The 27,386-nt window shown below is 37.9% G+C and overlaps 1 protein-coding gene and 1 long non-coding RNA gene across 2 annotated transcripts; one reads left to right on the plus strand and one right to left on the minus strand.

The window, feature by feature from the left end:
- LOC136357894 (granulocyte-macrophage colony-stimulating factor receptor subunit alpha-like) lies at positions 1-26,704 on the minus strand. Its single transcript, XM_066313531.1, has 14 exons — positions 26,630-26,704; positions 21,846-21,975; positions 21,578-21,753; positions 20,683-20,822; positions 20,020-20,058; positions 19,125-19,266; positions 9,898-10,027; positions 9,619-9,794; positions 8,112-8,251; positions 4,200-4,238; positions 3,049-3,178; positions 1,781-1,877; positions 1,203-1,284; positions 1-445 (listed from the first exon to the last, which is right to left on the minus strand). Exons 2-14 carry the CDS (start codon positions 21,971-21,973, stop codon positions 371-373), a joined length of 1,494 nt encoding a protein of 497 aa, XP_066169628.1. The 5' UTR covers positions 21,974-21,975; positions 26,630-26,704; the 3' UTR covers positions 1-370.
- LOC136357895 (uncharacterized) lies at positions 21,828-22,991 on the plus strand. Its single transcript, XR_010742974.1, has 2 exons — positions 21,828-21,865; positions 22,770-22,991. It is a non-coding gene; the product is annotated as an uncharacterized lncRNA (long non-coding RNA).
- Positions 26,705-27,386: the final 682 nt, after the last annotated feature.

The raw sequence follows: 27,386 nt of genomic DNA on the forward strand, positions 1-27,386 counted from the left end.
GAATTTTTAAAATTGTATTCATCTCAATTAATTATTAATCTTTTTAATTTGAGATAGAAAAACAATTATGTTTCCTTATGATTAAAAATGTAACTAAAACTTCTTGAATGAAACATTTCAATCATATTTACAAAAGAGAAAATATCCAATAAGGACAACTTATCCAAATAGTAAAAATCAGCCAAACCTAAAAGCAAATACTATGACATTTTAAAAGATTGCATGTGAGGTATTGCTCTCTCTCGGCTGCATTGCTGTTTTCTACAAGAGAAAGAAGAAAGTGAAGAAAGCCTATATATTATTCCAGACTTTCCACAGGAATATACAGTTGTCTAAGAAATGCACTTTCAGACTCCTCCATTTTTCTTGGTTATCTCACGGTTTCAGCAACTAAAACTATCTCTTCATTTTCAGACGTTATTGACTGAATTTTGCCATCCATCAGCTGAAAGAAAAATAAAAACTTCCATCAGTTTTATACACAATGTTAGGTTAGCCACTACTTATGCACAGTTCAGAGAGTATTTCACCTGTTTTTGCTGTGTGTGACCACCACAGTCTGTTCTGTTTCCTTATAAAACCCTATTTTGAACTGGTTTCTGTGTCACCTTCTTTCCCTCATGTGTAACTTGCTAATGGGTAAATAGATGAGGTGTGCACCTGGAGAGATTCAAAGGGACAGCCTGGAGGGGGGAACCTGGGAAGACACAGGGTTCAGACACTGGGATGAGGTGTGAGGAACTTTCTGGTGGTTGTAAATGAAGGGAGCCAGGAGGTATGCTAATCTCACTGGCAAATTCAGCCCTGCTCAGTTGGACAGTAGGACTGATGTCTAGGACCCTGTTGTAGAGGCTGGTAGAAGCAGCAGTGCTGGTTTTGTTTCTGGCTGCCTCACTGTGCTCTGTTGTGTCACTGTCCATGTCCTTGTGTTGGGAAAGTGAACAGCTCCTACCAATGGGAGCATCAGCCTGTGCACCCCTGAGGCTGGAATGGGAGAAACTCTCGTAGTTCTGGAAGAGCACTGCATTTGACTTCCCTTAAAAAACTCACCTGCTGATTTTCTTCTTTTTTTTTTTTTTTCTTCAGAATATGGCAAAGAGAAGAGTGATCCTCTGTAATAAGTTCCCTATCATTTAAAAATTTAGCCAGTAGAGTTTTCTATGTATTTCACACATTTAATATAAAAATAGAAGAGAACATACCTCTGGATTTGAATTAGCCAGTGTAAAAAAAGTAGGGTTTGGTCCTGGGATCTGTGGAAATGTTGCCTTCCAACAGCCAGTCCTGGAAATCAAAATGTATTGAATACAAAATTAAAATCGAATTGCTGTAATGTCACAACACCATTGCACCCTTGAACCAGCTCTTTTCTTCCTCTAAAGTATTAGAAGTGAACTGAAAAATATACATAATCTCAACACAGAATGAACATATATCATGAAAACATTAACAATTTGGACAGTAATAGATTCACTTTTGATTGAATATTTACTAGTAGTAAATTTCCTTCTTTGACAGAAAAAGAAATTTGTCCTGTTATGTCACTACAAACAGTGAAAAGTGGGAGTAAAAATTTTAACAAGTTGAGAGAACTGTATCTTCTCTAAATTACTGTATATTGCTATGCAAAGTGCATCATATAGCAGAATATACTTTTTCTTTCTGTTTCACATAGGTGGTTTATTTTAACATACGGAGACACCTCCACCTTATTTGTTTAAAAACTTTAGGTACTACACACACACAGAGAAAATAAAATAAATGCATAAATTAAGTTTACCTTTTACAGAAAAAAAAAGTGATGATTGCCATTAAGGGTGTCACAACTGCTACCCCAAGTAAAATCCATACTGAAGAAGATATCATTTCCTCACTTCCTGAAAGAGAAACATTCATAAATTAGTAGTACTACTAGTAGTAATATGAGGAATAAATCATAAAATTACAGAACATAGAATAGTTTGGATTGGAAGTGGCCTTTAGAGATCATCTAAGTCCAGCCACTCTGCCATAGGCAGGGATGCCTTCCACTGGAGGAGGTTGCCTAGAGCCCCAGCCTGGCTTTGAACACTTCTAGGGATGGGGCATCCACAACCTGTGCCAGTGCCTCATCATCCTCATAGTGAAGAATTTCCTCCTAAAATCTAACCTAAATCTACACTCTTTCAGTTTAAAGCCATTCCCCCTTGGACTATAACTACATTTCCTTGCACAATGTCCCTCTCCAGATCTCTTGTAGCCCCTTTAGGAACTGGATGGGTGCAACAGGTTGTCTCTGGAGTCTCCTTTCCAGGTAGAACAACCCAAATTTTCTCAGCCCTCTGATCCTTCTTGTGACCCTCCTCTGGACTCACTCCAGCAGGTTCATGGCCTTCTTGTGCTGGGCCCCCAGAGCTGGGTGCAGCACTCCTGCTGGGGTCTCAGCAGAGCAGAGGGGCACATCCCCTCCCTGGCCCTGCTGCTTTTGGTGCAGCCCAGGACACGTTTGGCTTCCTGGGCTGTGAGTGCCCATGGCTGGGTCATGTCCAGCCTATCATCCACCAGCTTCCCTAAATCCTTTTTAGTAAAGCTACTGTCAATTCCTTCATCCCCCAGACTCTATTGATACCAGCAGTTGCCCTGATCCTGGTGCAGCACCTTGAACTCAGTCTTGTTGAACTTCCTGCTGTGTCAAACCTCTGCTGTGGTGACTGACTGTGGTGAATGCCAGTCTGAAAAGTTTCGTTTGGTATAAAAATGAATTCTGTAATTTACCACTTTAGCAGAAGTGTCTGATAGGAAGAATTAACACTGATCTTATTTGTCCACCCCCTGCAGCAAACAGGAGCTCACTACAGCTGCAAGGATGTAATTTTTAATATTATTTCCAGTGTTAGAATGCTAAGAAATCGATTAAGTCTCTTCCTAAGTCCTTCCTCTGTAGTGTGGTGTGAAGCAAAACGTTTGCCAATCCTTTGTACATCTTTGTGTCCGTAGGTGTGTGACAATGGGTGAGTGGACAGGACGTTGCTGGGGGAAGAGTAGCCTAGGGCATGGATTTGTTCTTACCAAACTCAACAGGTGCACTCCATTCCCCCCAGGCTGGGTTCACAAGGCAGGCACTGCCAGCTGCTCTCATTTTCAAGACATACTTCTTTCTTGTATTGGATCTTAGAAATATGTTACTATTTCCCCCCTCCTAAAAAAAAAAAAAAACAAAAACAAAAAACAAACAAACAAAAAAAACCCACCCCAAAACAAAGTTGCTTTTCTTTGTTTCATGCCCATGTTGACAATAAGCATGTGCCATTTACCAGTGAAATATTTAGGAGGCTATGAAAGCATTGCTTATTAAAGAAGATTGCTGTTACAGAGAAAATAATTATTATTATTATTTGTACAATATATATGCAAATATGTATCTCAAAAATAACGTGACAGTCATTAAACTTTTTTACATTTAGAAACATTTCATCTTTTACACTATAAAAGTATAACCTGTGGTTTCTTATGATATGGTTTGATTTATTGCTGATTTCCTTAAGCACAGAGAGAGCTGGAAAATCATCTTGAACCATTTTATTTTAGTACTGCTAGAACTGAGTGATTTGAGGAATATTGTGTCTGTGCACCTGCCTCAGTCTCTGCATTATGAATTTTCAGAAAAAGCATAACTTTCCATCCAAATCTGTAAAATAAGTAGATGACTGCAACACTTAGTGTTACCAGAATTTACTGCCATACTCCTGCTCTTGGAGACTTCTGCACAGAGGTGGGATGTGCAAACTGCACTGATTAAAGGAGGTGCAGCATACCTGGATGACAGCCTCCATCCCAAAAGGGCTTTTGTGGTCTATGCTTTTCAAAAACAAAATTGAATTCCTAGGAGATACTTCATCTTTTCTCTGTTGTCTGTAATATGTAACTTTAACATCTGTTCCAAATATTTGAGAAGGAGAGTGGACAATATAATGAAAACCGGGAGATTTTTCAAAATACTTATAGAAAAACAATAAAGTTCTGCCCCTGAATGTATAATAAATTACATATTCCCTGATGATTTAGCAGTTTGACACGTTCATCAAATCCATAAATAAAGTTCCCATAAATTATAGGACACTGAGCATATATTGATTTAAAGGTATGTGCATACTATTTACTTTTCACAGTTGACAATGAAATGAACATGTATTGCTGTTTAATAGAACAAACAGACTCACTTGTATGGAAGTATATATGGGCTTTCCTTTAGGATTATCCTGTAAATTGAAAGAAAAAGAAAAGTAACTAACTTCATTTTTATCATTGCTTGTTTTACATTTCAATAATAATTATTTTTTGTCTACTGTCCCATTTTTCTGCATTCTCTTTCCTATGTGCTTCGTGGTTTGTTTGGAAAAACTAGTGATTTATCTAACATTTAGCATCTAATAGCTAATTCATCTGTAATGCCAAGTTCACATAGTAATTAATTCTGCTATGGAAAGATATTTGTTTTCCTTGTCTTCCCAGTTGAAATACAAATTTTATTTCAGACTGAAATACAAAGCAAACCAGACCTAAATGGAAACTCTAAGTTTGTTCTTACAGACACCAGGAAAAAAAAAAAGATTAAAAAAATCAGTGAAATAAACTTTTTTGTTTATCTAATATTTTAATATTACAATAAATGTCAATGTATTTAATCACAAGTATTATGTAAATATTATTTTGTTTTCCTTTAGATGAAAATATTTGGGACTGGCATGGATTCACAGATATTTTAGGTTGCCCTCCAGTACATTTTTGATAGACTAAAATTTTCTCATCTTATTAGAATAGCCATCAAAACTACCACATAATGTACTGACCACACACAACTAATGACTGAAGACTATATCACCTCCATTAGGCAGCTAATTATGTATTTCTGTAATTATTTTGCAAAACATCGCTTTTAGAATAAAACTCATTTAATCCAGATTTATTTTTTCAAATAATTGCATGCATGCTCATGTGGCATCTGAACATGAGGCTGTTCTGCCTGGAAAAGAAAAGGCTCTGGGGAGAGCTTACAGCACCTTCCAGCACCTACAAAGTCCTACAGGAAGGCTGGAAAGGGATTTTTCACAAAGATATGTACTCATAACACATGGGGGATGGCTTTAAGATGAAGAAGGGTAGGCTTAGATTAGATATTAGGAAGAAATTCTTTACTGTGCTGGTGCTGAGGCACTGGAACAGACTGTGCAGAGAAGCTGTAGATGTCCCATCTCTGGAAGTGTTCAAGGCCAGGCTGGATGGGGCTCTGCATAACCTGGTCTAGTGAAAGGTGCCCCTGCCACAGCAAGGGGAATGAATTAGATGGTTTTTGAGGTCACTTCCAACCCAAAGCATTCTAAGATTTTATAAAGCAAGCTGCTGTCCAGGATCTGCAGTCAACCTAAATTGCACAGTCAAGCACAGGGATCAATCTAGGAGAAATACCTGGCCAACTGAACCCCTTGTTCTTCCTTATAAGTGCAGGGGTAACCTGGAAGTTTTCAAGAGTGATTACAGAGCACAGGGGGGATGGTGAAGGGCAGGACGTCCAGCTGGTGTCCCCTCAGGCCTCCCAGTCAGAGGCTTGAGCAGAATTGCAGCCATCCAGTAACTGCGGTCACAGGCAGGGTTTTGTCTTCTGTGATCTTGGGATCCTTTTTGATAAAGAGGGGCTACTGGGCAGGTATGGGATACATCTCACCAAGGAGGGTGATTGCACCCTCACAAACAAGTTTGGACAACCGGGCCGTCTACTGTGTATGAAGGAGTGTCTTGTATGCACAGAGCTCTGTCTTGGGATAAATAATGAACCAGTAAGAGAACTAGTGTGTAGGCATCAGAGGACAGACCAGCACAGTTGTTAATGTACTAGGTGCTTGTTCCAGAGCTTATGATCTAGAAAGCAGATTAGACCCTCTACAGGAAACCTCATGGTCACAGGCCTTGGTACTCGTGGGAAAGTACCCTTAAGGGCCAAGTTACTGGTTGATCTACAAGGACAACCTCCTCAGAGCACAAGAATTATAGAATCATAGAATTGTTTAGCTTGAAAAAGACCCTTAAGATCATTGAGTAAAACCATTAACCCAGCACTGCCAAGTTCACAACTAAGCCACATCTGCAAGTGCCATGTTGCAGGGTTAAATGTGTAAGAATGAGAAGGAGATGGTGATGGAGGTACAGCAATAACCCACATATTGCCTATAAAGAAACCCTTTATGTTTTATTAAGACTGCTATTCTACATTGCAATAGATTGTAAGTTATGTTGTCTTTGGCTGGATCTTCCCAAAACTTGTGTATTATGTATTAAAAAATTATACAAAAGGCAGAAAAAGGGATTTGGGAGGAATACAAAGACATCACCTGCACATAGAGGAATGAAGTCAGTAAAGACAGAGCTTAGATGCAGTCAAGACTAGTGAGGGAGGTGAATACAAGATAGTTTTTTGATGGGTTCACTGGCAACAAGAGAGGTTAAGAAGAAAGCAGGCCTGTTGCTTACTGAATTGGGTGAAACTTGTGACAAAGGACATAAGGGAGGTAGAGGTGCTTGGTGCCTTTTAAGCTCAGTTTCCCCTGCTAAGTTTTGCCTTTGGTTTTCTCAGATACCCTGATCTATAAAGCCTTAACAAAAAGCATCACCTGAAGAAGAAACATATTTTCAAACATGAAAAAATGTGATTGAAATTATGTTACTCATGGTGTTATCATTTTTTCAGTTTTTTTGTTTACTTCCAATGCAAGAACCTTCAATCATGAAAATAAAGTTTAAAGGCTGACTGTAATACAACATTTGTTGGTCATAATGTATTGGTAAAACCCCACAAGTTTAGATCTATCAGTGATAAAGCAATAAATTTGGCAGAAGAAATTTTTCTGGGTAAATCTTCCAAAGATATGATTATAGTTGTATCTTATAAATGTCATAGGAACCTACCCAGCTCAACTGCTGAAATATCTGCTGTACCTTGACATAATTAGCTAGGTGAAAACTACTAATGATTATGAAAAAACTAGAAAAATTCAGACAAGGTGTAAATTAAGTATAATTTATAAAATTATTATTACACATATTAAAAGTTATTAAAAAATATGTATTGATTTACTGCAATAGACTTTTATTCCAGTGTCACACAGAGTTTTCAGTGAGATTTCTTTGTTACAATAGCCAAGTGATTCGGAGAAGTGAAGCTGTTTCATAGCAATTAGTCGGTCTTGCAAAAAGACTCATCTGTGAAACAGTAACCCAAACCCAGACTATGAAATTCCAAATTTCAGAAACCTAGGGAATGCCTTCAATCAGCGACTAAGTAATGGCCAATCTGGTTGTACGGCAATAAGATTTTTCCTTTGTAGTCTCTGTCTGCCACCCTGTGGCCCTTTGATGCAATTCTGCCGCAGTAGTTTACATCCACTCTTGCAGTGGAACACAGCGATCTCATTCCTTCCTTACTGCTGCCAAAAGAACTCGTAAAGTCAAGGTCATCCCCCCACTAATCCGTCATTAATCACACTGCCTTTCTGCTTTCTCTCACATTTATTTTCCTTTTATTTGCCATTATAAACCTTCAACTTTTGGACTAAGATATGTTATGCTTATGTTTGGGTAAGCTATTTGCTTTTCATACATGGAGAAATTTAATTCACTTCTATTAGCTCAAAACTGTTAAGTGAATGCATATTTCTCTTTTCACTCTTTGAAGCCCGGCTCTACCCTTCCACAGAGATCCAGTTTCCACGGGAAAGACTCCAATCCAGGGCAACTCCAACAAGTTTTAGTGAAAGAAGTGCCTTTTCTAAGTGCTGTCACAGATGAAGCTGCAATGTGTTTGAATCTTGTTTAACCATGCTTCTCCTCCGGGACTGTCCCAGACATCCAATGTATCTCCGGCAGTATCTTACTCAAGGGAGCAGGGATTTAAAAAAGTAAAAATGGGGCAGTATGGCACAGCAGGATTAGGCAGGGACCTGAAAAGTGCAGTCATAAAGGAACAAGGTGCTATATATGGGGAAGGCTACATCATAGAAAAGACACTTAATTTCTTTCCACTCATATGTATTGGTAAATGCAAATATATTAATGTCAAATGTAAGTGAAGACATTCTTACCTTATACTTTATGTTAATTTCATACTTAAAACACATGTCTTTTTTAGAATGACTTATTTGGGGTTGTTGCCATTGAATTATGCAATCATTTTTAATCTCATCACAGTTAACTGTGATATTTGATGGAGGCATGAGCTTTTCTGAAATGATATAACCAAGAATTCAAATAAATAAAATCACTTGACCTCTTTTTGATTTGATGAAAGAGAGTGAAATTGTAACATCTATATGAAGAAAGATACTCACCTGTATCCATTTCTCTTATGACTATTAGAAATAGTTGAAAGACCAAATTTTTCTTAATCATGTACACAGGACCACAAAATAAAAAAAGGAATTAAGACGGGGAACATGACATAGGAGCATACAAAGAAATAATCGCCTCCATTTACTTTTCTAGAGGAATAAACTAGAACACTGCCTTCTTCTTAAGAGAACGTTTATTATTGCAGCTGTATTAGCTGCTGCTATCCCTAAAGTAAAATAAGAAATTCAAAGGTCTTTTTTTCTCTAAGCCTACTCACAATGCTTCTGTGACATGACAGTGTTGCCTTCAACCTTGTGAGCTATGCAGTTTATTCCCTCCTTGCAAAAGAAATAACCATACAAATTTAAGCCACTCCATTTTTAATAGTCTAGCCAACTTCTTGTATTGCCTTTCACTTCACAGATGTAAGCAAAAATATGAGGACCGCTATATTTTGATCATTGCCAATGACTTGATTATAGGAACAGCAAAAGACAGTCAGTCATGGCAGAAAGGGTGACAAAAGGCTGACAGAGGAAAGTTTAATATCAGCTACACTACTACTTTACATCAGCCTTTAGGGACAGGCCTGGGCTATGAACAGTGGTCTTGTTTGTGAAGGGCTACTTGGTCACAGAATAATCTTGTTTTATCTGCCATGAGTGATGACATCACAGCTCAATTTCTTCTTCTACAACAAAGCCCTTTTTTTCAATATTTTTAGCACAATACCAGAATCAGTGTGACATTTCCAGTGGGAATTTGCCACAGTAAAATCACTGCACAGGATGCTTTCAAGTATAGCACCACACGGGTAAGGTATGTTGTACGTGTGTTAATTCATTCACTGCAGGGTATGGTGTCCTGTATGCCAGCCCCACTGGCCATGAAAAGCAGAAATCAGTGCTCAGATAAATTTCTAAAAAGTCTCTTTTCTCCTCTATTAAAAGGTATTTGGCCATCACTGCAAGGGCAGCAGGGGAAAGTACAATTTCTTAAGTCTTGTGGACCTTGCTTGAGAAAAACCTAAAACCCATAAGGGCACATTGCTAAAGAGTCTGAGAGATGATGCAGATGTGGAGCCTTCCTGTTTAATTCCCCTCTTTGTCTTTTGCTTGGGGAATAGGTTTTCTTGACAAAGCCAGTGTCTCTTATTGTCAAATGTAGGTGACACAGGGTACATGGTTCTTTCCCACACATAAATGACCTACTATTTTCATACACTAATTAAAATAAAGCTGAAATAAATTATTTACTTACCAATTTTATACAGGTCAACGTACTCATCATAGAACTGGATCAGGGAGTCTTTGCTAGACCCATTCACCAGGAAGTAAGCTTTTTCATGTCCTACGCTCACATTTTGGAAGATACATCCCATATTTCTGCCATTTTCAGCTTTAACGTAAAGCTCACATTCCATCTGATTGTCCTCTCTGCATACAGAAAAGTATTTTAGTTAAACGTGGACACTGTGATGTGTTGAATCAGAATTCAAACTTCAGAATCAGACTTCCCTGTCTCAAGCAGATTACTTACATTGACTTCTGCCAGTAGAGAAAATACTGTGTGTCTGCTGGAGCATCCCTCCCTGCCTGCCAAGTGCAGTTCATGAGGAAGATGTTATAAATCACACAGGAGAAGTTTTCAATGGCTGACCCATTCATGCCTGCAAGTACAGGAATATCCATGATGAGGAAAAATCCTGTGACTCCTCCAAGCTGGAGGATCACGGCATACACTCAGGAATTTTAGACTCCTCCTGGTTATTGCTTGGGTTGAGAACAACTTATTTATTTTGTTTCCTAACACTGAAAAATATTTTCCCTGATGGATTCAATGAAGAATTTTTTATGGATAAATCCTCCAAAGATGTAATTATAGCTGCAACAAAACAATTTATGTGGGGGAAAAAAAAAAAAAAAAAAAAAGCTGCAAGAAGAAAATATCAAAATAGGTCACCAGTGATATCCATCAACTCAAGTTACCCAATGTTGAATATGGTAAGTTTGCTGATGGTGTTAGTTCATGTGCTTTCAAGGATGTAGATCAGATACAAGGCAGAAAACCTTTACTGTGAGGGCAGCGAGGCAATGGAACAGGTTGCCCACAGCAGCTTGGATGCACCATCCTGGCCAGTATTCGAGGCTGGGTTTGTTGGGGCATTGAGCAACCAGGTGTACTAGAACGTGTCCCTGGAGGAGTTGGAACAAAGTGATCCTCAAGGTCCTCTCCAACCCAAATCATTCTGTGAATATGATTCTATGATTGAGGAATACGCTCTCACTTCCAAAAATTCAGTAGCAAACCCAGTAAAAAATCAAATTTTTGTCTAGGATCTTTTTTTAGTATGAAGCAGGTACTTTATTTGTAAAAATACTTCATTCAATTCAGTTCCATGTATTCCTCTGACAGCTTCCTAGATTTTGTCTGTGACATCCAGACACCCCTCCAGCCTTGGACTTCCTAGAGACTCAGTAAATACCTCAGCAAACAAAACAGTTGGAAAGAAATGATGGACCTACCTTTTATTTCAAAATGTCTTTACCTCGTTTATCTTTCTATTATAGTCTTCAGGTTCAGAGAAGATGGAAAGACCATATTTTAAAAGGCGGTATAACTATGGAAAAGGGCTGTTACCCTTGCTGCTTGTGTTTTGGGGAACCATCTTGCCATCGGAAGTGTTGCAAAATAAATGTTCATCACTTCCGCCCTGATTCATAGCAAATTTTGTAATTGCCCAAATTGGGATTTTTTAAAAAGTGAACAAGAAGTTGGCTGGTTAAATTTCCCCTTTTGTTTCACCCGAGTATGCTGGTGTTTGGGAATCCAGAAAGTACATACAAATATTTACTTTTACAGGTATTTCTCTCTAGCTCTAAACAATACTGAGAAGTACAAAGCATCTCTCCCTACAAGCCATCGCTGGGGGATGGAAGATGGGGGTTCTCCATCGAGGGCATCAGGGTAAGGCCTGGCATTCCTAGCCCAGACCAGGGCAGCCCCAACCCTGACCACCAAGCACCTCCTTGGGGAGTGGGGTGGGTCATGGGCCCGAGGGTGGGCCCAGCTTGGCAGGGCTATGGGAAACTGGAGACTGGCCCTGCCCTGGTGTCACTGGGCAGGGGCTGATGGATCCAGGGATAGCCAGGTCTGTGGGGCTTCTCAGGGAAATGACAATGTAAACTGTAGTGTTCTTTAAGCAGATTGAAAAAGGGGATTTCAAATCTTGGATATGATGTCTTCAGATAAGACACATCACTATCAAAAAGTGTGATGTGGGTTTGTCTTCAATCCATTTCTCTCAATGTGAAAATAGCCAAACTACAAACCACCACTAAAACAGAAAACAATTGCAGGCAGTAAGCATCAAATTACAAATAGCTACTCCAGGCCCTGCTATTGAGCAATTGTTACCTTCTTGGGTCACAGCTGTTCATTTTATAAAGAAGAGGGTTATTATAAACATTATAAAACATCAAAAGCTTCTTTATAACCTGAAAGGCTTTGTTTCACTGAAGGCAATGTAATTTGCTTAACATGGAGATTTAAAATCCATGTAAAGTAATTTCACTTTTTCACATTGAAATTGAAGCATCACTAAAAAATATGACATTTTTCAAACACCAAAATATGTCAACATTTCCTTCTTAAAAGCACACAGATCCTCTCTGCTTGGAGTCAAAAACTTGTGGGAAAGAACAGTCCAAGTACTTCTCTAACACTCCCATTTCTTGGCTATTGTATAGGGAAAAATTCACCTGCTGCCCAACAGTCTGCCAGGAATCACCTTGATCAAAATCCTGACGTAATTTCAACCCTATAGCTTCTATATTGACATACTGAACGATTTAACCATATGAACAGTAGTTCTTATATATCAGCCATTCATAGATAACTAGGATATAGTTATGCCCAAGAAAGGAAGCCTAAGGTAGCACAGTGCTACCTTTCCTTGGAGATAGAGGGTTTACCTTCTAGAGACCCAGAAATACCTGGGCTCATGAGCATTTCTCTTTCCTGCATCTGGCTGGAGCGTGATTGATGACTGATGAGCTAGAAGTGGACAGTGATATTCTGGGTTCATTATCTCGTTGACTGTAAATATTAGTTATACTAAATAGTTGCTGAGGCAAACCAACACCACAAAGTGCATATCTGGCATGTTTTCTTCTCCTCAACAGGAGTAGTATAAAATGAACAGGTGAAGTGAAGGAAGTCTACTCACCATATTGGAAATTTTTGACTACAAAACTATTTTCTACCAAAAAAAATCCCCCCCCCCCCCAAAAAACCATCAAAACCCCCCCAAACCCCCCCCCCCCCCCAAACCAAAACAAAAAACTACCACCAAAACACCTACCTCACTTCCGCTCACAAGCACTACTAAAGGCATAGAACAAAAGGAGGCACGAAAAAAGAAACACTGTAGTAAGTGGCACACTATGGTTGTGTTCATGCATTTAATCACATCTCTTAATAACTTGGTATTTACTGAGGAGATGAACAACTCACTTTGAGCATCCAGAACTTCAAAAACTCCAGGCACCCATAGAATCAATAACCATGAGAAAGTCAACAGAACCTTGCCTGGTCTTTTCTGGTTTCAGAAGTAAAGATCTAGGGCAATGTTGGCTCTATAAGGACCAATTAATGGATATTCACACTCTTCATAAGCTAATAAAGAAAGAAATGTGACAAAATTTTTCTGAAGCATATCTGTGAGACAAAGAGTGGGAATGACAAGCACATATATATAGGTGGATATTCTACCAAAAAGCAGATTTAGTCAAGTAAGCAGCTCATTTTTTAAAGAATCACTATGACTACCTCTGTCCTGCTACAGAGGTCAGTAGACAAAGCAAACAAAAGCTTGAACATCAGGTCTGAGCACAGAGAGTTATTCAGAGGTAAAAGCAGTCCATTTTCACAAGTTTCACTGTACTTCCAAATTAAATAAGTGCCATACATAACCATGTACATATTTTTTTGAACACTGACTGTGCTGTAAAGAGAGAAGAATAGACTTCTGATTACAAAGAATGTAAAACCCCACGGTTTATTTGGTTCTCATCTTTGGAAGAAAGCACTCTTTTGTGGTGGTAACATACTGCATTTCACAGAGAAGGGTAGTGACCAGTACCCAAGTACTAAAATCAGAGCCATAAGAAATGTCATAGAGAGTCAAATGGTGTCACAGTTGAGTGCTTCAATACAACTTCAGAAGGCTTCAAGCATCAGCATCATGTTATGTAGAAGTCTTTCATATCTTTTATATGTAGCAATCCTATGGGCAGCTCCCCACAGCTCTGGCTCTTTCCATCTTCTCTCTTCTGCAGTTCTAGCTCACTCCTAACCCTGTCTGTCCCTTGTACAGTGGCTTACCTTGTCTGTCCCTCACACATCCTCCTGTCCCTTCCTTCTCACAGCACAGCCAGAAAACTCCAACTGACTCTCTATATACTACCTCACTGTTTTATCCCACCCAGCTGTGAGGGCAAGGCTGTTCCCATTCTTTGGTAATTGACACAGCTGCAATATATCGGAGGCAAGATGGCTTTTAACATTATCTCTGTCTTCCCACAAAATGGGACTCTGGAAAATGAAGGAAATCAGAATTCTCATTTGCCCGCTTTTCCATGCTCCTGATCTGAAGATCTCTTGAGCCTTCAGAGAAGGCAGCAGGGAAGCAGTGTGTTTTTGCATGCTCTCTCAGATTGTGTATCTCTAAAACACAATGAGGAAGAGTGGAGTTTGAGGTTTTTGGCTATTTTGTTTATAAACTGGAATTACTACAGCAGAACAATCCAAACAGCCCAGAAGGACAGTGGTGTTTTTGCAGAAAAGGGAACTGTTCTACCCAGGGGATTTCTTTTCTTGTCTATATTTAGGCGAACTCCTTACCTAAGGTTCTAAAAAATGCAAACAAATTAAACACATTTTAAAGACTCCCAAGCAAAGAGGGTGCCACTGAGGATGCTACCAAAGTCTGTCATCTTTCAGAGACCAGAAAACTTGAGTGGCCTTGCTATGACCCAGGATTTGGAAGCAAAAGAAGAGAAGAAAGAGAAAGATAAAGAGGAAGAGAAAGAGAAAATAGAATAAAGGAGAGAAAAGAAACTTGGGCAGACACACTAGGGCTATTTACACACTTTTGGCTCTACAGGGAGCGAAGTCATTGCAGAAACAGTTTCACACCCAACATTTCTTAAAAATCACAAAAACTTGAAGAATAATTTATTGCTCCAAGAAAAACCAGAGTGTTCATAAGGACTGTCTGGTGTTTTGCTGTACTGGTGTGTTGCAGGTTTTGCATATGCCACAAAAATACAAATGGTAGACAAGGCCCTTAATTTTTTCCTTGAGCAAGAACTTTCTAGTTTTTAACATAGAGCAGAGCAATAGCCATAGGAGACCAGAATAAATAACTTCTTCCTGTGAGCATCCAAGGCACTTAGTTAAAAGATTCTAAACCCTGACCATCCTTTCCCACTGATTTTGGGGTCTTTGCCCAGGGATGGAAAAGTGACATCTTAGTCCCACACCTACTACCACCTCCACTGTTTCATGGATACAATTTATTGTTTTTTTCATTCATGTGCTGGTAGTGAACTAGTTTTCTTAATGACTTTTCTGTCTCAACAGTTTTCACAGTGAAAGCAGTGGGGATGTAAGGGGTGCACCATTGGCCATGATCAGCTCTGTGCAAAGCAGGATGGAGAGGATCCAGTAGACTGTGTCTGTTTAATTGTCCTTTGATTATTACAGTGAGTGTTTGCTTTAGTTTTCCCATTTAATGCAGGTGCTTTTATCTTTTGGCAATTATAACTTAAGTAGAAGAATCCCTCTCTGGTTCTGTTTTAAAAAGACAATAAAAATAATTTTTTATTGAAAGCTCATTTAGAAACACAGAACAATAGAAAAAATTAGTTCCAAAGTTGGTCTCTTGACAGTAACCTAGTCTAGTGGAATTTTATCACTGGAAGTACTTTATTTTCCATTATAGGATTTCAGCTACTTGAGATGACCTTAACCATCTTGAGATTTGATGGAATCACAGAATCATAGTATACCCTGAGTTGGAAATGACCCACAAGGATCATTGGGTTCAACTCTTGGCTGTGCACAGGACAGCCCCAAGGGTAACACCATGTGCCTGAGAGCATTGTTCAAATGCTTCTTGGACTTTGTCAGGCTGGTGCTGTGACCACTTCCCTGGTGAGCCTGTCCCAGCTCCCAACCACCCTCTGGGTGAGGAACATTTTCCTAATACTCAATATAAGCCTCTCCCAGCACAGCTTCAGGCCATTCCCTTGGGTCCTGTCACTGGTCACCAAAAAGGAGAGATCAGTGCCTCCCCTTCTGCTTTCCCTCACAAGGAAGTTGTTGACTGCAATGAGTTTTCTCCTCAGTCTTCTCCAGGCCAAACAGACCAAATGACCTCAACTGCTTCTCATACAGCTTCTCCTTAAGGTCCTTTACCATCTTTGTAGCCCTTCTTTGGACCCTCTAAAAAGGCTTTATATCTTTGTTTTGTTGTAGAACTCAAACCTGCCCCCAGCACTGGAGGTGAGGCTGCCCCAGCCCAGAGCAGAGCAGGACAATCCCCTCCCTTGCCCCGCTGGTGCTGCTGTGCCTGATGCCCCCCAGGACAGGGCTGGCCCTCCTGGCTGCCAGGGCACTGCTGACTCATGTTCAATTTCATGCAAATGGAAGGTCAAAATTTATTGATTAGCCCCCAAATTAAGGGTTATCTCTCATACTTCCTTATTAATTGTAGGATTCTGGCTGTTACACTTCTGCTTCATCCAGGTGTTATAAAAGCACAAAACTGGCATGTACCATTTGCAATTAATAAGTGGCAGGCTTCTGTTGGATAGTTCAAATGCTCAATTTCCCACATTTTCCAATCAATACATATATACATGTCCATCCGCTACTTGTTAGCAATCATATATTAAATAATTTTTTGATCTAACACAGATAGGAAGGGATAGGAGAAAACAGACAGGAGAAAAATGAGAGGCAACAAATAGACTTATGGGAAAATTGTATCCTGAACTCTTTACCAGTACTCACTTTGTATGAGCAAGTGATCTTTCTTAAGAGCCTTGGTCTTGGCTGGCCTTCATACAGCGGGCTTTCATACAGATGTCAGTTTTATTCCTGATCACAATCTCAGTATGGCTGTACCTTTCTCGAGACACTAAACCAATGGAGATGCAGAATAAACCTCTTAAGTTTGGTTGTTCTTATTTATTCTCTTGCATGGTGTTGAAAAACAGGAAAACAGTAAAAGCAATACTGAAATATATTTTTCTGAAATGCTGCAATATTCATCATAATAAAAATCCAGAAACAGTCCAAGCTAACTGTTTGTAGAAAATGCAACCAAACACAAAGAGGCTTTTAGAGATAAGATCTTGGGGAATTGTCTCCACAGTCAATGAATGCTCGTCTCCCTGCTTCCAGGAGTGAGAGGTAATGAAAAAGCTCTTAATTTTTGCCTGCAAGGTATATATGTTTGGAAAAAATCAAGTTGCTCATTTCACTTGCATTCCATTACTTCTTCAATATCTATTATTTTTTCAGTTTCTTGTTCTTTTAATAGCTTCATATATTCTGCCTGTTAAAGGAAGAATATAGCATTTTGTTAGTGTTTCATGCATAAGATTAGTCTCAAGGTCCTGATTGGTGAATCTCCTGTCATTCAGATTTGTTATTTAAAACCTGTAGCAGGACTCTGTCTATTAGAATCTAGATCTAGATCTTCCCTCCATATAGCTCCCAAAGAGAAACAAAGACTTTCCAACTAAAAAGCTGGAAAATCCATCTTTAAAAGCATAGAAAAGTTAACATGATGAAGGAAGAGAAAAAAGAAAAGGATTTATAAAGGCTCGCCAGTAATTCAGTGTGTCTCTGCAGACAAATTTTGTCTTCCAGACCTGCCTGCAGCCAACCTAAAGACTTTGCATATTGCAGGAAACTGCAACATGCTCTCTAGTAGGGCAGTTCCTGCAGTGTTTGTCTGTTTGTGCCTGCTCGTGGGTCATTCCAGGGTTCCACATCAGTTAGCACCTCTCAACAGGCTGCTCTATTTTCTTGCTTACCTGAGAGACTTTTACCGCCTTATCCTTGCCAAATACCAATATGGTAAAGCTACTGCAGATTCTTTGTCCCTTCTCTCCTGGCCTGACTCTGCATTATTATTGTGCTGAGAAACTTACCCTCAGCATCATTTTAGTGATAGCATATGGTTTATAGGGAGAGCAGGGTGAAACTGTATTTTCTCCAATGCTCCAAGTAGATGGATGACAATTATTTCTTAATGGAAAAGGTAAAACAGACAAGTTATTTGCACGTGGACTTTCTCTGTCCGTATCCCAAGAACAAGAAAAAGAAAGAAAATTGATTGTTGCTTGTGTACGTCTTTCTGACAGTTAAGTCATACTTTTGAGATTAAATTTTTACATATCAGGCAAATGGAAAGAAAACATACCTGGAAGTCCATTAGAGAGTGTTCATGAAATGGGTCTCTTGGCTGTGGAATTGTTGCAGATGTTTTTTTCAAATAAGCCCTTCTAAAGTGACAAAAAAGGTTTGGTGAAGAAAAGCCAGTTTGCAGACACACAAACACATATTATATAATAATGCTCCTGAGGTACCATTTTATTTCTTAAGACTTAAGTAGTATTCTTCTAATTCAAAGGTAGCTAAAAGTTACATAAGCTAAATACAATATTATAATTTTATTGTTCAGAATTTGGATGACAATAATGTACTTTATGACTTACTTAGGCCTCATAAGAAGTTGTTTTTTTAAGTTTGTGAAAAGGAAATGTCAAAACATGGAAAAAATTTCATGTACCACCCATCTACATTGCAGGGTCTGACAGCAGGAAAGAGGTACTGATAGAAGGCCTTGTCCCAGTATTGGAAAACACCGTGTTATATTAATCAAGCGGATAAAAAAGTTGGGAATCAGAAGTATAAAGTACACTTGAAGAACATCCAGCAGATGATTCTTAGTATAGCTCAGTGTTAATTTTCTCCCTCCCTTGTCTCCTTTAAAAAGAAGCCAGAAATTTTCTGTTGAGGGAAGAAGTGTTATTTCAACTACAGAATAAAAATTTGCGCACGAAATAAGACTTACATTGTCATGCAGAGGAGAAGTGCGAGACCTGCTGCCAGCCCTGGTATCACAAACAGCATATATGATGACGTGGATGTAAGTTGTTGTGCTCCTGAAAACCAAGCAGCCATCACAGTGTTGGTTGGCATCACAGGACACGAATGATTGCACAGCTATGTTCAATCTGCTTTGTATCAGGGTGTCATACACTGTGTGAAGGGATGACTTCTTTAGCTCAGCACCTCACTGCTCTGCAGTGTGCAAAGGAATAGAATGGCTGAACAGTATGTGGACTGCCCCCAGGAACTTGATACCTGAGGAAGTGAGTCCAACAGAGTATTTAAATACCAAAGGTGGCAGAGAGCAGCAGCAGGAAAAAGGAGATTATAAAGTCAGGATAAAGATGGAAGAAGTAAAACAACTGGCAACAGACCTCAAAAGGGTATGTTTCATTCACTATCCCTGTGCAAGAAGAATTGTCTCCCAAGAATGATTGGAGTACTCCCTAATATTAAGAGACACGGCAATTCTTCGACTCTCTTTGTCCTAACAAATTAGGACATCTGTATGAAGTAAAAAATGAGGCAGACAGGCAATAAATGAACAAGGTTAAGGAAGGGATTTTTATCCTTACCAAACTCCACAGGTGCACTCCACTCTCCCCAGTGTGCGCTTACGTAACAAAAGCCCCCATCTGTTGCTCTGATTTTGACGCTGTACCTTTTTTCTGGGCTGAAGCTTTCATATTCATAGGAGTTATTTCCAATGATTGCTTCCTAAATGCAAAATAAGTAGAATGAGAATTTTGGTATTATTTTTACATAATTATGATAAAATTTTATGTTTTACACTTATATATTCCTTCTGTGGACAGACGAGAGTGAAATAATAAGTCGAAAAATATCCCTTAGTAAGGTAGACTGATCTTAGTTCCTCTTGTTTGAATATTTTTATTATTGGGTAATATGAAGATGAAATATGCTGTATGCTTCCCTGGCTCCTTAGACTCTGCTAAGCTATGGGACTTTAGGAAAAAAATATCTTTAAAGATCTAGCACTTCATTACAGTGGATATTTTCAAAACTGAAGTAGAGTTTGATAGCCAGATTATACAGAAGTAAGAAATTGATTTTTTTCTGCCATCTTTATATTGGCTTAATCTTTGAGGTAATATTTTCTTGCCTCTTACATCTCAATCATTTCCAGAGAGTATTAAAAAAGAAAAAATTATCCACATTCTTTGTGTTACACAGAATCCCAATCCATATTTTTATATATATATGAATCTGCTAGGAAGTAAAAAATAATGTAAAATGGAAGATTTTGTGAAGTTAAATAAAAATCCGCACGTGTTTTTGTACCAAATTTCATAAACAACGGTTCAAAACTTCAGATTTAAAAAACTTACCAATAATGAGCATGTGTAATACATTGAAACAGGTAGTGTGAAACCAAATCAATTTGGTTGGAGGACATAGATACAGAAGAAATTTCAATATAGCATAAGTGTTGTGTTAATGCAGACTTACTGTTTTAGATGCAGTTTTGTTGTTTTTCTCAGTATCAGCCTAGCAACAAGAGAAAATTTTAATTTTCAGCATTATTCTTTTTGTTACTATACAATAAAGGGTCTTCTCTCATGAATGTTTGATTTTCAGAAAGAAAAAGTTTATGTAATATTTTAAATGCTTTATTTTTAAACTCTGAAATTTAAGCTGTCCTTCCACTAAGTGGTTTTTCCTCTCCAGTGATGATCTGAAATATTGTACCATTTAAATTTGATTGCAGAATTGAGTATCAAAGCAAAAAAAAAAAAAAAAAAAAAAAAAAAGAAGGCAAGAAGGCTCAGATTGACAAAATGTTTACATTTTAATTGTTTAAACAAAGTATCTAAAATTTACAAATAAACTTGGACATTGTTTTTTCCATTTTTTTCCCCTATGTATCTTTTGCATTTTTAAACATTTAATCCAGCTTAGTTATGTCTCCTGTTTTGGGGGCTTTTTTAGATTTTTTTACTATCAGAAAAACAAACTCACAAATATTTTGAACTTCATTTTTGAGGGATGTTATATTACTTTCCATATTCGTCCCAGCTTTCAAAAGGAGGGGATGAGAACAGGGTACCAGTTGTGTGGTGTTATGTGTGGAAATAGAGACAAAGTGCTATTAAATGTCATAATTATTCTTACCTTGTTTTCTATGACAATTTCATATTTGAAACAACTTTCGTCTTTCACGTGACTTGTGCGAGGTGGTTCCCACCGAATACTACATCTATGAGAAGCTTCTGTACAGTTCACTGAGACATTTAATGGAGGGGTGAGTTTTTCTACAATAATATAATCAGAAATACTATTGATTAGTAACAGCTCTCTTCACTCAGCCATTTTAAAAATACAAGTAGATGTTCAAGCAACTGATCTAAAAAGATGTAGTTCTAGTTTAGCAGAATTTCTATATCGTCCTCGTATTCTGGAGCAGGTCTCCCTAATTTAACATTTCAGTTGAGGAGCCTGGACCACCAGCTGCAACAGTAAAGAAAACTAAAACCACAAGCCATTTATTACATTTTACTGAATTCAGCATATGGTTTATGCAGGTTTGGTTTTAGTTCTTGAATTTAAGGATTTTTTTAAAATACTGTATTCAAATTAAACAGATTTTTTTTTTTTTTATTAACGTTCTTCCATTTTTAAAAAATGGAAGTTTTTGCTCACAGCATTAAGGTAACTGTTTATTTTCATTATGTAGATGAACAGCATTACAAGATAATAAGACCAACATCTAGATAGACCCACTCAGGAATCCTCAGCTAGTTAATTCTAAAAGACGTCACCTTTCTCTCAGAGAATAAGTATTTGACTGAAACGTTCAAAATTTTCTGACCTATGATTCCAGATTATTTCTGTACTCATTAGTTTTTGTCCATTCTTATACTTAAAGACAAAGAAAGAGGGAAAAAAAAAAAAAACCCAAACCTATAATGGGGATCAATATTTTTTTAATATATACTTTTTTTCCCAGGGATGAATTCTTCATTCTTTTAACATATAACTGGAAATTAAATCAACAAAAAATGCTTACCAATTTCATATAAAAATGTCTTCTTCACATATGACGGAATGCTTTGTCCGCTTCTGGACCCATTCACCAGGAAATAAGCATAGTTATTATCTATTGTCACATTTTGAAATCGACACCCCGTGTGCCTTCCACAGTCATCTTTGATGTAATTTTGGCATTCTGTGATGTCTTCTTCCCTTTGCATGAAATATTGTATCAATATAAACTTGGCAATATCACATGTCCAACCACAAATCAAAATCCCCAGTATTCAAGCAGACCTACTTACTTTGAAGGCCTCCAGTACAGGTAATATTGGGTATCTTCTGTAGCAGTCCTGCCCACATGCCAGGTACAGTTCATGAAGGAAACATTAAATATGACACAGACAAAATTCTCAATGTCTGTCCCATTCATGCCTGCAAACACAGAAGGAATATTCCATGTCCACTCTGCAGAAAGACTGAATAACTGGTGAAATAACCTATCTTTGCAAGCTCATTTAGCAATTTTTCAGCTACCTGCTTCGTAAATCCAACCATATATTTTTTTGGTCATGTAGTTTTGGCCTTACTTGAAGATGGCAAAGATTTTATTTGTGCTGGGCCAGGAGGACTATATATCATTGATCCAGAAGTCATAGATGTGACTGGGATTTAGCTGAGTCTTTAATCAACTCAAGCATAGGGATTTAAAGGAAGTCACTAACAGAGACTGTCACTGTGTTGTCCATTGTTCAGCTCCCCTGTTTAGCTGAGGTCCGGTCTATGGTGCAATGTAATTCTACAACCATGAGCAGGGTGGCAAAGTTCTCTCTGCTGTGCTTAAGTGTTCTGACCCTTGGTTATAAAGCGCTAATAATTTAAATAAGATATCCACCCTTTTTTCTCTGTGACAGCTGGCTAGTTACAATCTAACCCAGAGTCTGCTTCCCGAAGCTAATCCCTGGATAAGTGTTGCAATTTAGAAGAGAGAATTATATATTTTTCAATTAGGAATTGAAACTGGCTGTTAATCTCTTCCAGTACTTTGAATTCAAGGATAGGGGGAACCTTATTAGCATCAAGCTTGATAGAAACAGGTCTGAACATCTGTACAATTAGTGTAAAATCAAGATAAAGCTGAAGCAGAAATTTATAGCTTGCTTAAGTTAAATCATGAGCTGTACTCACAACCTGAATGAATTCCTTGTGTGTTTCTCCCCTACCAAAAGGTGAGATCGGCAACAAGAAATGATGAACATTCAGTACCTCAACAGCTGTCATTGTGAATTGAAGGACTGGGCCACAGTTTTCCAAGACTAATCCAGCCACAACTCATTGAGTTTAAGCACCACACACACAATCTTTGCACGTACCTCTCTAGTTAGCTAGCCCTAAAACTCCATATCTGATTCTTACATCTTTGGAAATAAAGAGGAATTTTTAAAAAGAAAGTTGCCAAACTACTCCTGGATTTCTGGAAATCTTTCTCTCTTCCAAGAGGAAGGTTGAAACTTTTTCAAGAGCTTGGTTCAGCAGTATTTCCTTCAATGGCAGTGTTGGCCTAAGCATGCCCTGTCCTTTCCCATCCTTCATTGATCCCTCCTAATCCCATCCTGCCCTCCTGTCTGTGCTAATGCGACTTCTTGTGGGGCCCTAGAGTGAGTAGTTTTGAACAAGTGATCATCATTACAACTAATGCTCCTCTCTGAAGTTTTTTTCTTTTTGGTGTGGTTTCTTTATTTTCCCATCCTCTATCAGAAATAGTGGAACAAGCTATTAGTGGAACAATATTAGTGGCTAATAGTAGAACACTGAGATGACAGTGTGGGCTAGCAAGTAAGAGAAGAGCTGTCTAAGCTGTTTCTGCAGCTGTAATAAATACTGACCCATACTTAGTCACTGGAGGTATCAAAACTCTCAACATAGAGTTGTTTACATCCAATTTATGTGTAAGTTTATATATATTGAACAAACTACTTTGGAGAGTTCAGTGATTATGGTACTGTGATGAGGTGATGGAGAGCTTGGGTCAGCTCTCTGGTCTGCCACAGATTGACTTTACAACCCAGGGCCAACCAAGTCTGTGCACTTCACTTCCTCATTTACAAAACAGAGAAATTGTCCTCCCATTAAGAAATTGCTGGGTAAATGCAGCAGTCTAAAGTATGATCACAGGTGCTGTGCAAGGGTCTTAGAGCAATGCTTGTACTCAAGCCTTTAGCAATGCTGTAAATATAAAGGAAAATGGGTTATTCTGATTTTAAATCAGTTCACAACCTGGTTCTTGCATGGGCCAACAAGCAGTTAAAGTGTTCAACAACCAAGGAAATATCCAGGCATATCCTGTAAATACATATGAGTCTCTATACCTGTTGCTGATTGGACCTTTTTTCCAAGGTCTTAGGGCATTTATTTTTCATTTTTTAAAATTCATATTTCTGTGGTTATGCCAAAGAAAATCTAGCAAAGTATATAAATACTACCACCTTTTCTGTAAGGTTTATTTTTGAGCCTACTCTCTTCATCTAACACTGTCAGCATTACCTTTTTATTTTTAGCAACACCTGGAATAGACCTGGGTCTTCATGAGACTTTTATCTCACATTATTTCAAAGAGATATTGATATTTTTATGCCTCCAGTTTATACCGAGGGCTAGCTAAATTTTTCTAGTGTCTTTTTGCTTAAGCAGTACTATTTGAAATTCCCCATATTTGTCACTTACATATATTTGTTTCCTTAAAAAATTTAGGACCATATTCCTATTATTCTTTTCTGTGAGCTGTGATGCAAAAGCCAGTAAAGTTTCTCTGTATTATACTCCTCCTTCTGAACTGCCTCCTGTATTATTTGATGATGATATTAAAATACATATGCAAATTAATATCATCTGAAGCATCCTTCATTTCAGACATGAATAACTTATTTTCACATATTTTGCTATCTTTACATATATTTGAAATGTTTCACATTCTTTTCATAAAAGAAATAAGATACTTAACTGAGATGTGACAGTTATGACTGCATGCAACTGCATAACAATCCACTGTTTCAAGTACACAGAGTGTTTCTATTTATTTGTGTGTTTGTTTTACTTATGTCTGTTTTGTCAACTTAGATTATCTCCATCTCTTGGGCAGATATCAGAAACAATGTAGGCACCTTAGCTGCAGAAAATATCAGATAGAAGAACATTTGGCTCTGCAATCATTTGTGGTTACCAGCATTACTAGCAGGGAAGGATGGGATCTCACCTTTGGGTCTTAAGCCCAAGAGAATTTTTATTTTTATTCAATGATTCTTTCATTAAAAAATGCATAAACTGTTGACTCTTAGACATAATTGACCAGATGCTTTATAAAAGATGTTAAGCATTATACTTGATATTGGAAAAACAAATTAAAAATTTTAAAAAAGCAATTAAATTACTTAAACCTTTCAACCTAACTCTGAAGATTCTGTTAGGTGTGAGGTGGAGTTTGTCTTACCTAAAATTACTGAAAAGCTGTATAGATGCTCATAGAGCAACCAGTAATTCTATACTGCCTTAATACAGCATGAAAAAAAATTGAAACAGCTGCTTTAGATACAGTTTATTCAATCTAGTCTAGGACAAAAATGAATGAAGGCTTCACTATATTTAGTTTTTTGCCATTCACCAAGAATATACCCCTCTAATTCCGAGCTATCCACTTTTCTCAGATAAATCCTAGAGGATTTGTTCCTTTCCTTTTTTACATCATCTGGAATTCACATGTAATAACTAAACAAAAATACTGAGACTATTATTTTCTCAATTGAAAATTTATTATTGAAAATGTCTTTTTTCCCCTCATTCTTATAGATGTGGAAGTACTATGTGCTGCTTCTCTCTGGAAAAACAGTTGCAGTAGAAGAACAGTACTATTTTCGCCAGAGATGTTTCAAACTTCCTTCCACATCTCAAATAGCCCCTATGCAGATTATTGATGAAAATCTTTAGGAAAATTAAAGTATTTCTGTGTGAAGTTGTTTCCTTCCTATACAGCAGTTTATAAAGTTTCTATGAAAACTGGTTCCTGCTAGACACTGTACTACAGCACCAGTTATTTCTTAAAACCTGGACCCGAATATCCTCCCACAGGGGATAGTCATGTTAGGAATTCAGAAGCTGAAATGTTACTGCAGTGTTTAATCTCATCTAGGCTGACTGGAGAGGTGATTAGACAAGAACAAAAACTTTCCAGTAACCTGCTGATTATGAGTAATGCATAACCATATATTTTATCATATTTTAATCCCACTATGATTTTTATAGCAAATAAAAAGGAAGGCTTGTAACTGAAAAAAAAAAAACCCAAAACTTATACTTTGTTTTTAATATGACTATTTTTTAAGGGAAAGTCTGTGTTGAGTATAGTACATTAAACTAGACCTCTTACACTCATTTCCCAGCTTTGCCTCTGAAAGATTTTGAAAGACATTCTTGTCAGTTGGAAAGTATGAAATAAAATTACTGCTTCTATGTTGGATAGGCTATAAAGGTAGAATTATGCCTACATTCCTGCAGCCTTTGCAGGGAATTGTGCATATGAAATATGTACAGTATAAAAATTGTGAAAGAGAAAGGACACTGAAATAATTCTATTCTACTGGTACCTAAATGCAGTACTCCTAAAATCTTCACTCAATTTAGTGATTTTACGCTATGGATGCAACAACCTAAACTCCAAACATTCCCAATTTGACTGTTTTCAAGAGGAAGTGACACAGCCTCTCTAAATCTGTAATTCAGGTTTAACTTAAACAAAATATTGCTATGTGGATGACGCCAGTAACACTGAAAACTCTGCAAATTTTTAACATACAATTATATAATTATTTTCAGATTGTAGAAAAAATATGCCATCAAAAATATTGGCTAAGACATTCATGAGAGAAAAGCAGACATTTGCTATCAGGTAGTGTCTATCCACCCCTCACGGTTATTTTAACATTAAAACTAGCAGAAATGACAAAACTCAGTGTTTCTTTGCCTACCTTCTTTGGAGTAAAATAAAAGTGAAATAGAGAAGAAAATAGAAAAGAAAAACAGACAAAATTAAACCTACCTGCTCCTTGAAAACTTGTTTCCCTGTGGTGCTTACAGTAATGGAGAACAAAAAGAATAGAAACTATGGCTTTGCCTTGGTATATTTTTGCATGGTTTGACAACGTGATTTCACTGCCTCATTTCCCTTATCCTTTACTTCCGTTACGTCATAGGGAGAAGCAGAGTCACTCCCCGTCTTGGGAGACAAACAGGTCAAAATGGAGGGATACCCTCTTCATTACTTGATTCACACAATTTTCAGTCATTTTTGTCACACATTCTCCATATAGATGTTTGTACAGGGCACCACCTGAAATGTTGATGAACATGGGTCTTCCTTCTGGCTCAGGTGTAGGTCAGGTATCATTGCTTCAAGCCATGCCACTGTTTTCTTCTTATTGCCTAGGGATGCTGCCCTGTACAGGAGTATCAGCCCACTGCTCTGGTCTGCAGAAGAGCTGCTCCCAGCTTTGCACTAGCCAGCCTCATTCCCTGTAGGTGGGTAACAAACCATGTCACCAGTCTCAACAACCTTCCTGCTTTGTGTACACATTTTTCTGGGTTGGGTGAATTCAATGCACAGATAAGGAAAAGTATCTGTATGTATGAAAAGTCCTGAGCATACCAAATCAATAGTATGTCACTTGTCTGTGCTGGTGTCCTGGAACTGAGAAGCATAGAACCTGCCTTTTCATGTAGTCCATCGTACAGTCCGAGTACTGAGCCCCCAGTCTTCTTCATCTTTAAATATTTTTAACAGGAAAATGAAGTCATTA

This window comes from Sylvia atricapilla, chromosome 2 (genome assembly GCF_009819655.1).
Source record: "Sylvia atricapilla isolate bSylAtr1 chromosome 2, bSylAtr1.pri, whole genome shotgun sequence".
NCBI classification, from domain to species: Eukaryota; Metazoa; Chordata; class Aves; order Passeriformes; family Sylviidae; genus Sylvia; species Sylvia atricapilla.

Bases quoted from the DNA above. Each gene is read 5' to 3' on its own strand.
- LOC136357894 (XM_066313531.1), bottom strand. From the start codon at position 21,973: ATGAATGGGACAGACATTGAGAATTTTGTCTGTGTCATATTTAATGTT. The intron at 20,823-21,577 runs GTAAGCATTTTT...ATATTATTGTAG, and splicing joins GACATTTTTATATGAAATTG to AAAAACTCACCCCTCCATTA. The intron at 3,179-4,199 runs GTGAGTCTGTTT...TTTTTTTTTTAG, and splicing joins CCATATATACTTCCATACAA to GAGGGGGGAAATAGTAACAT.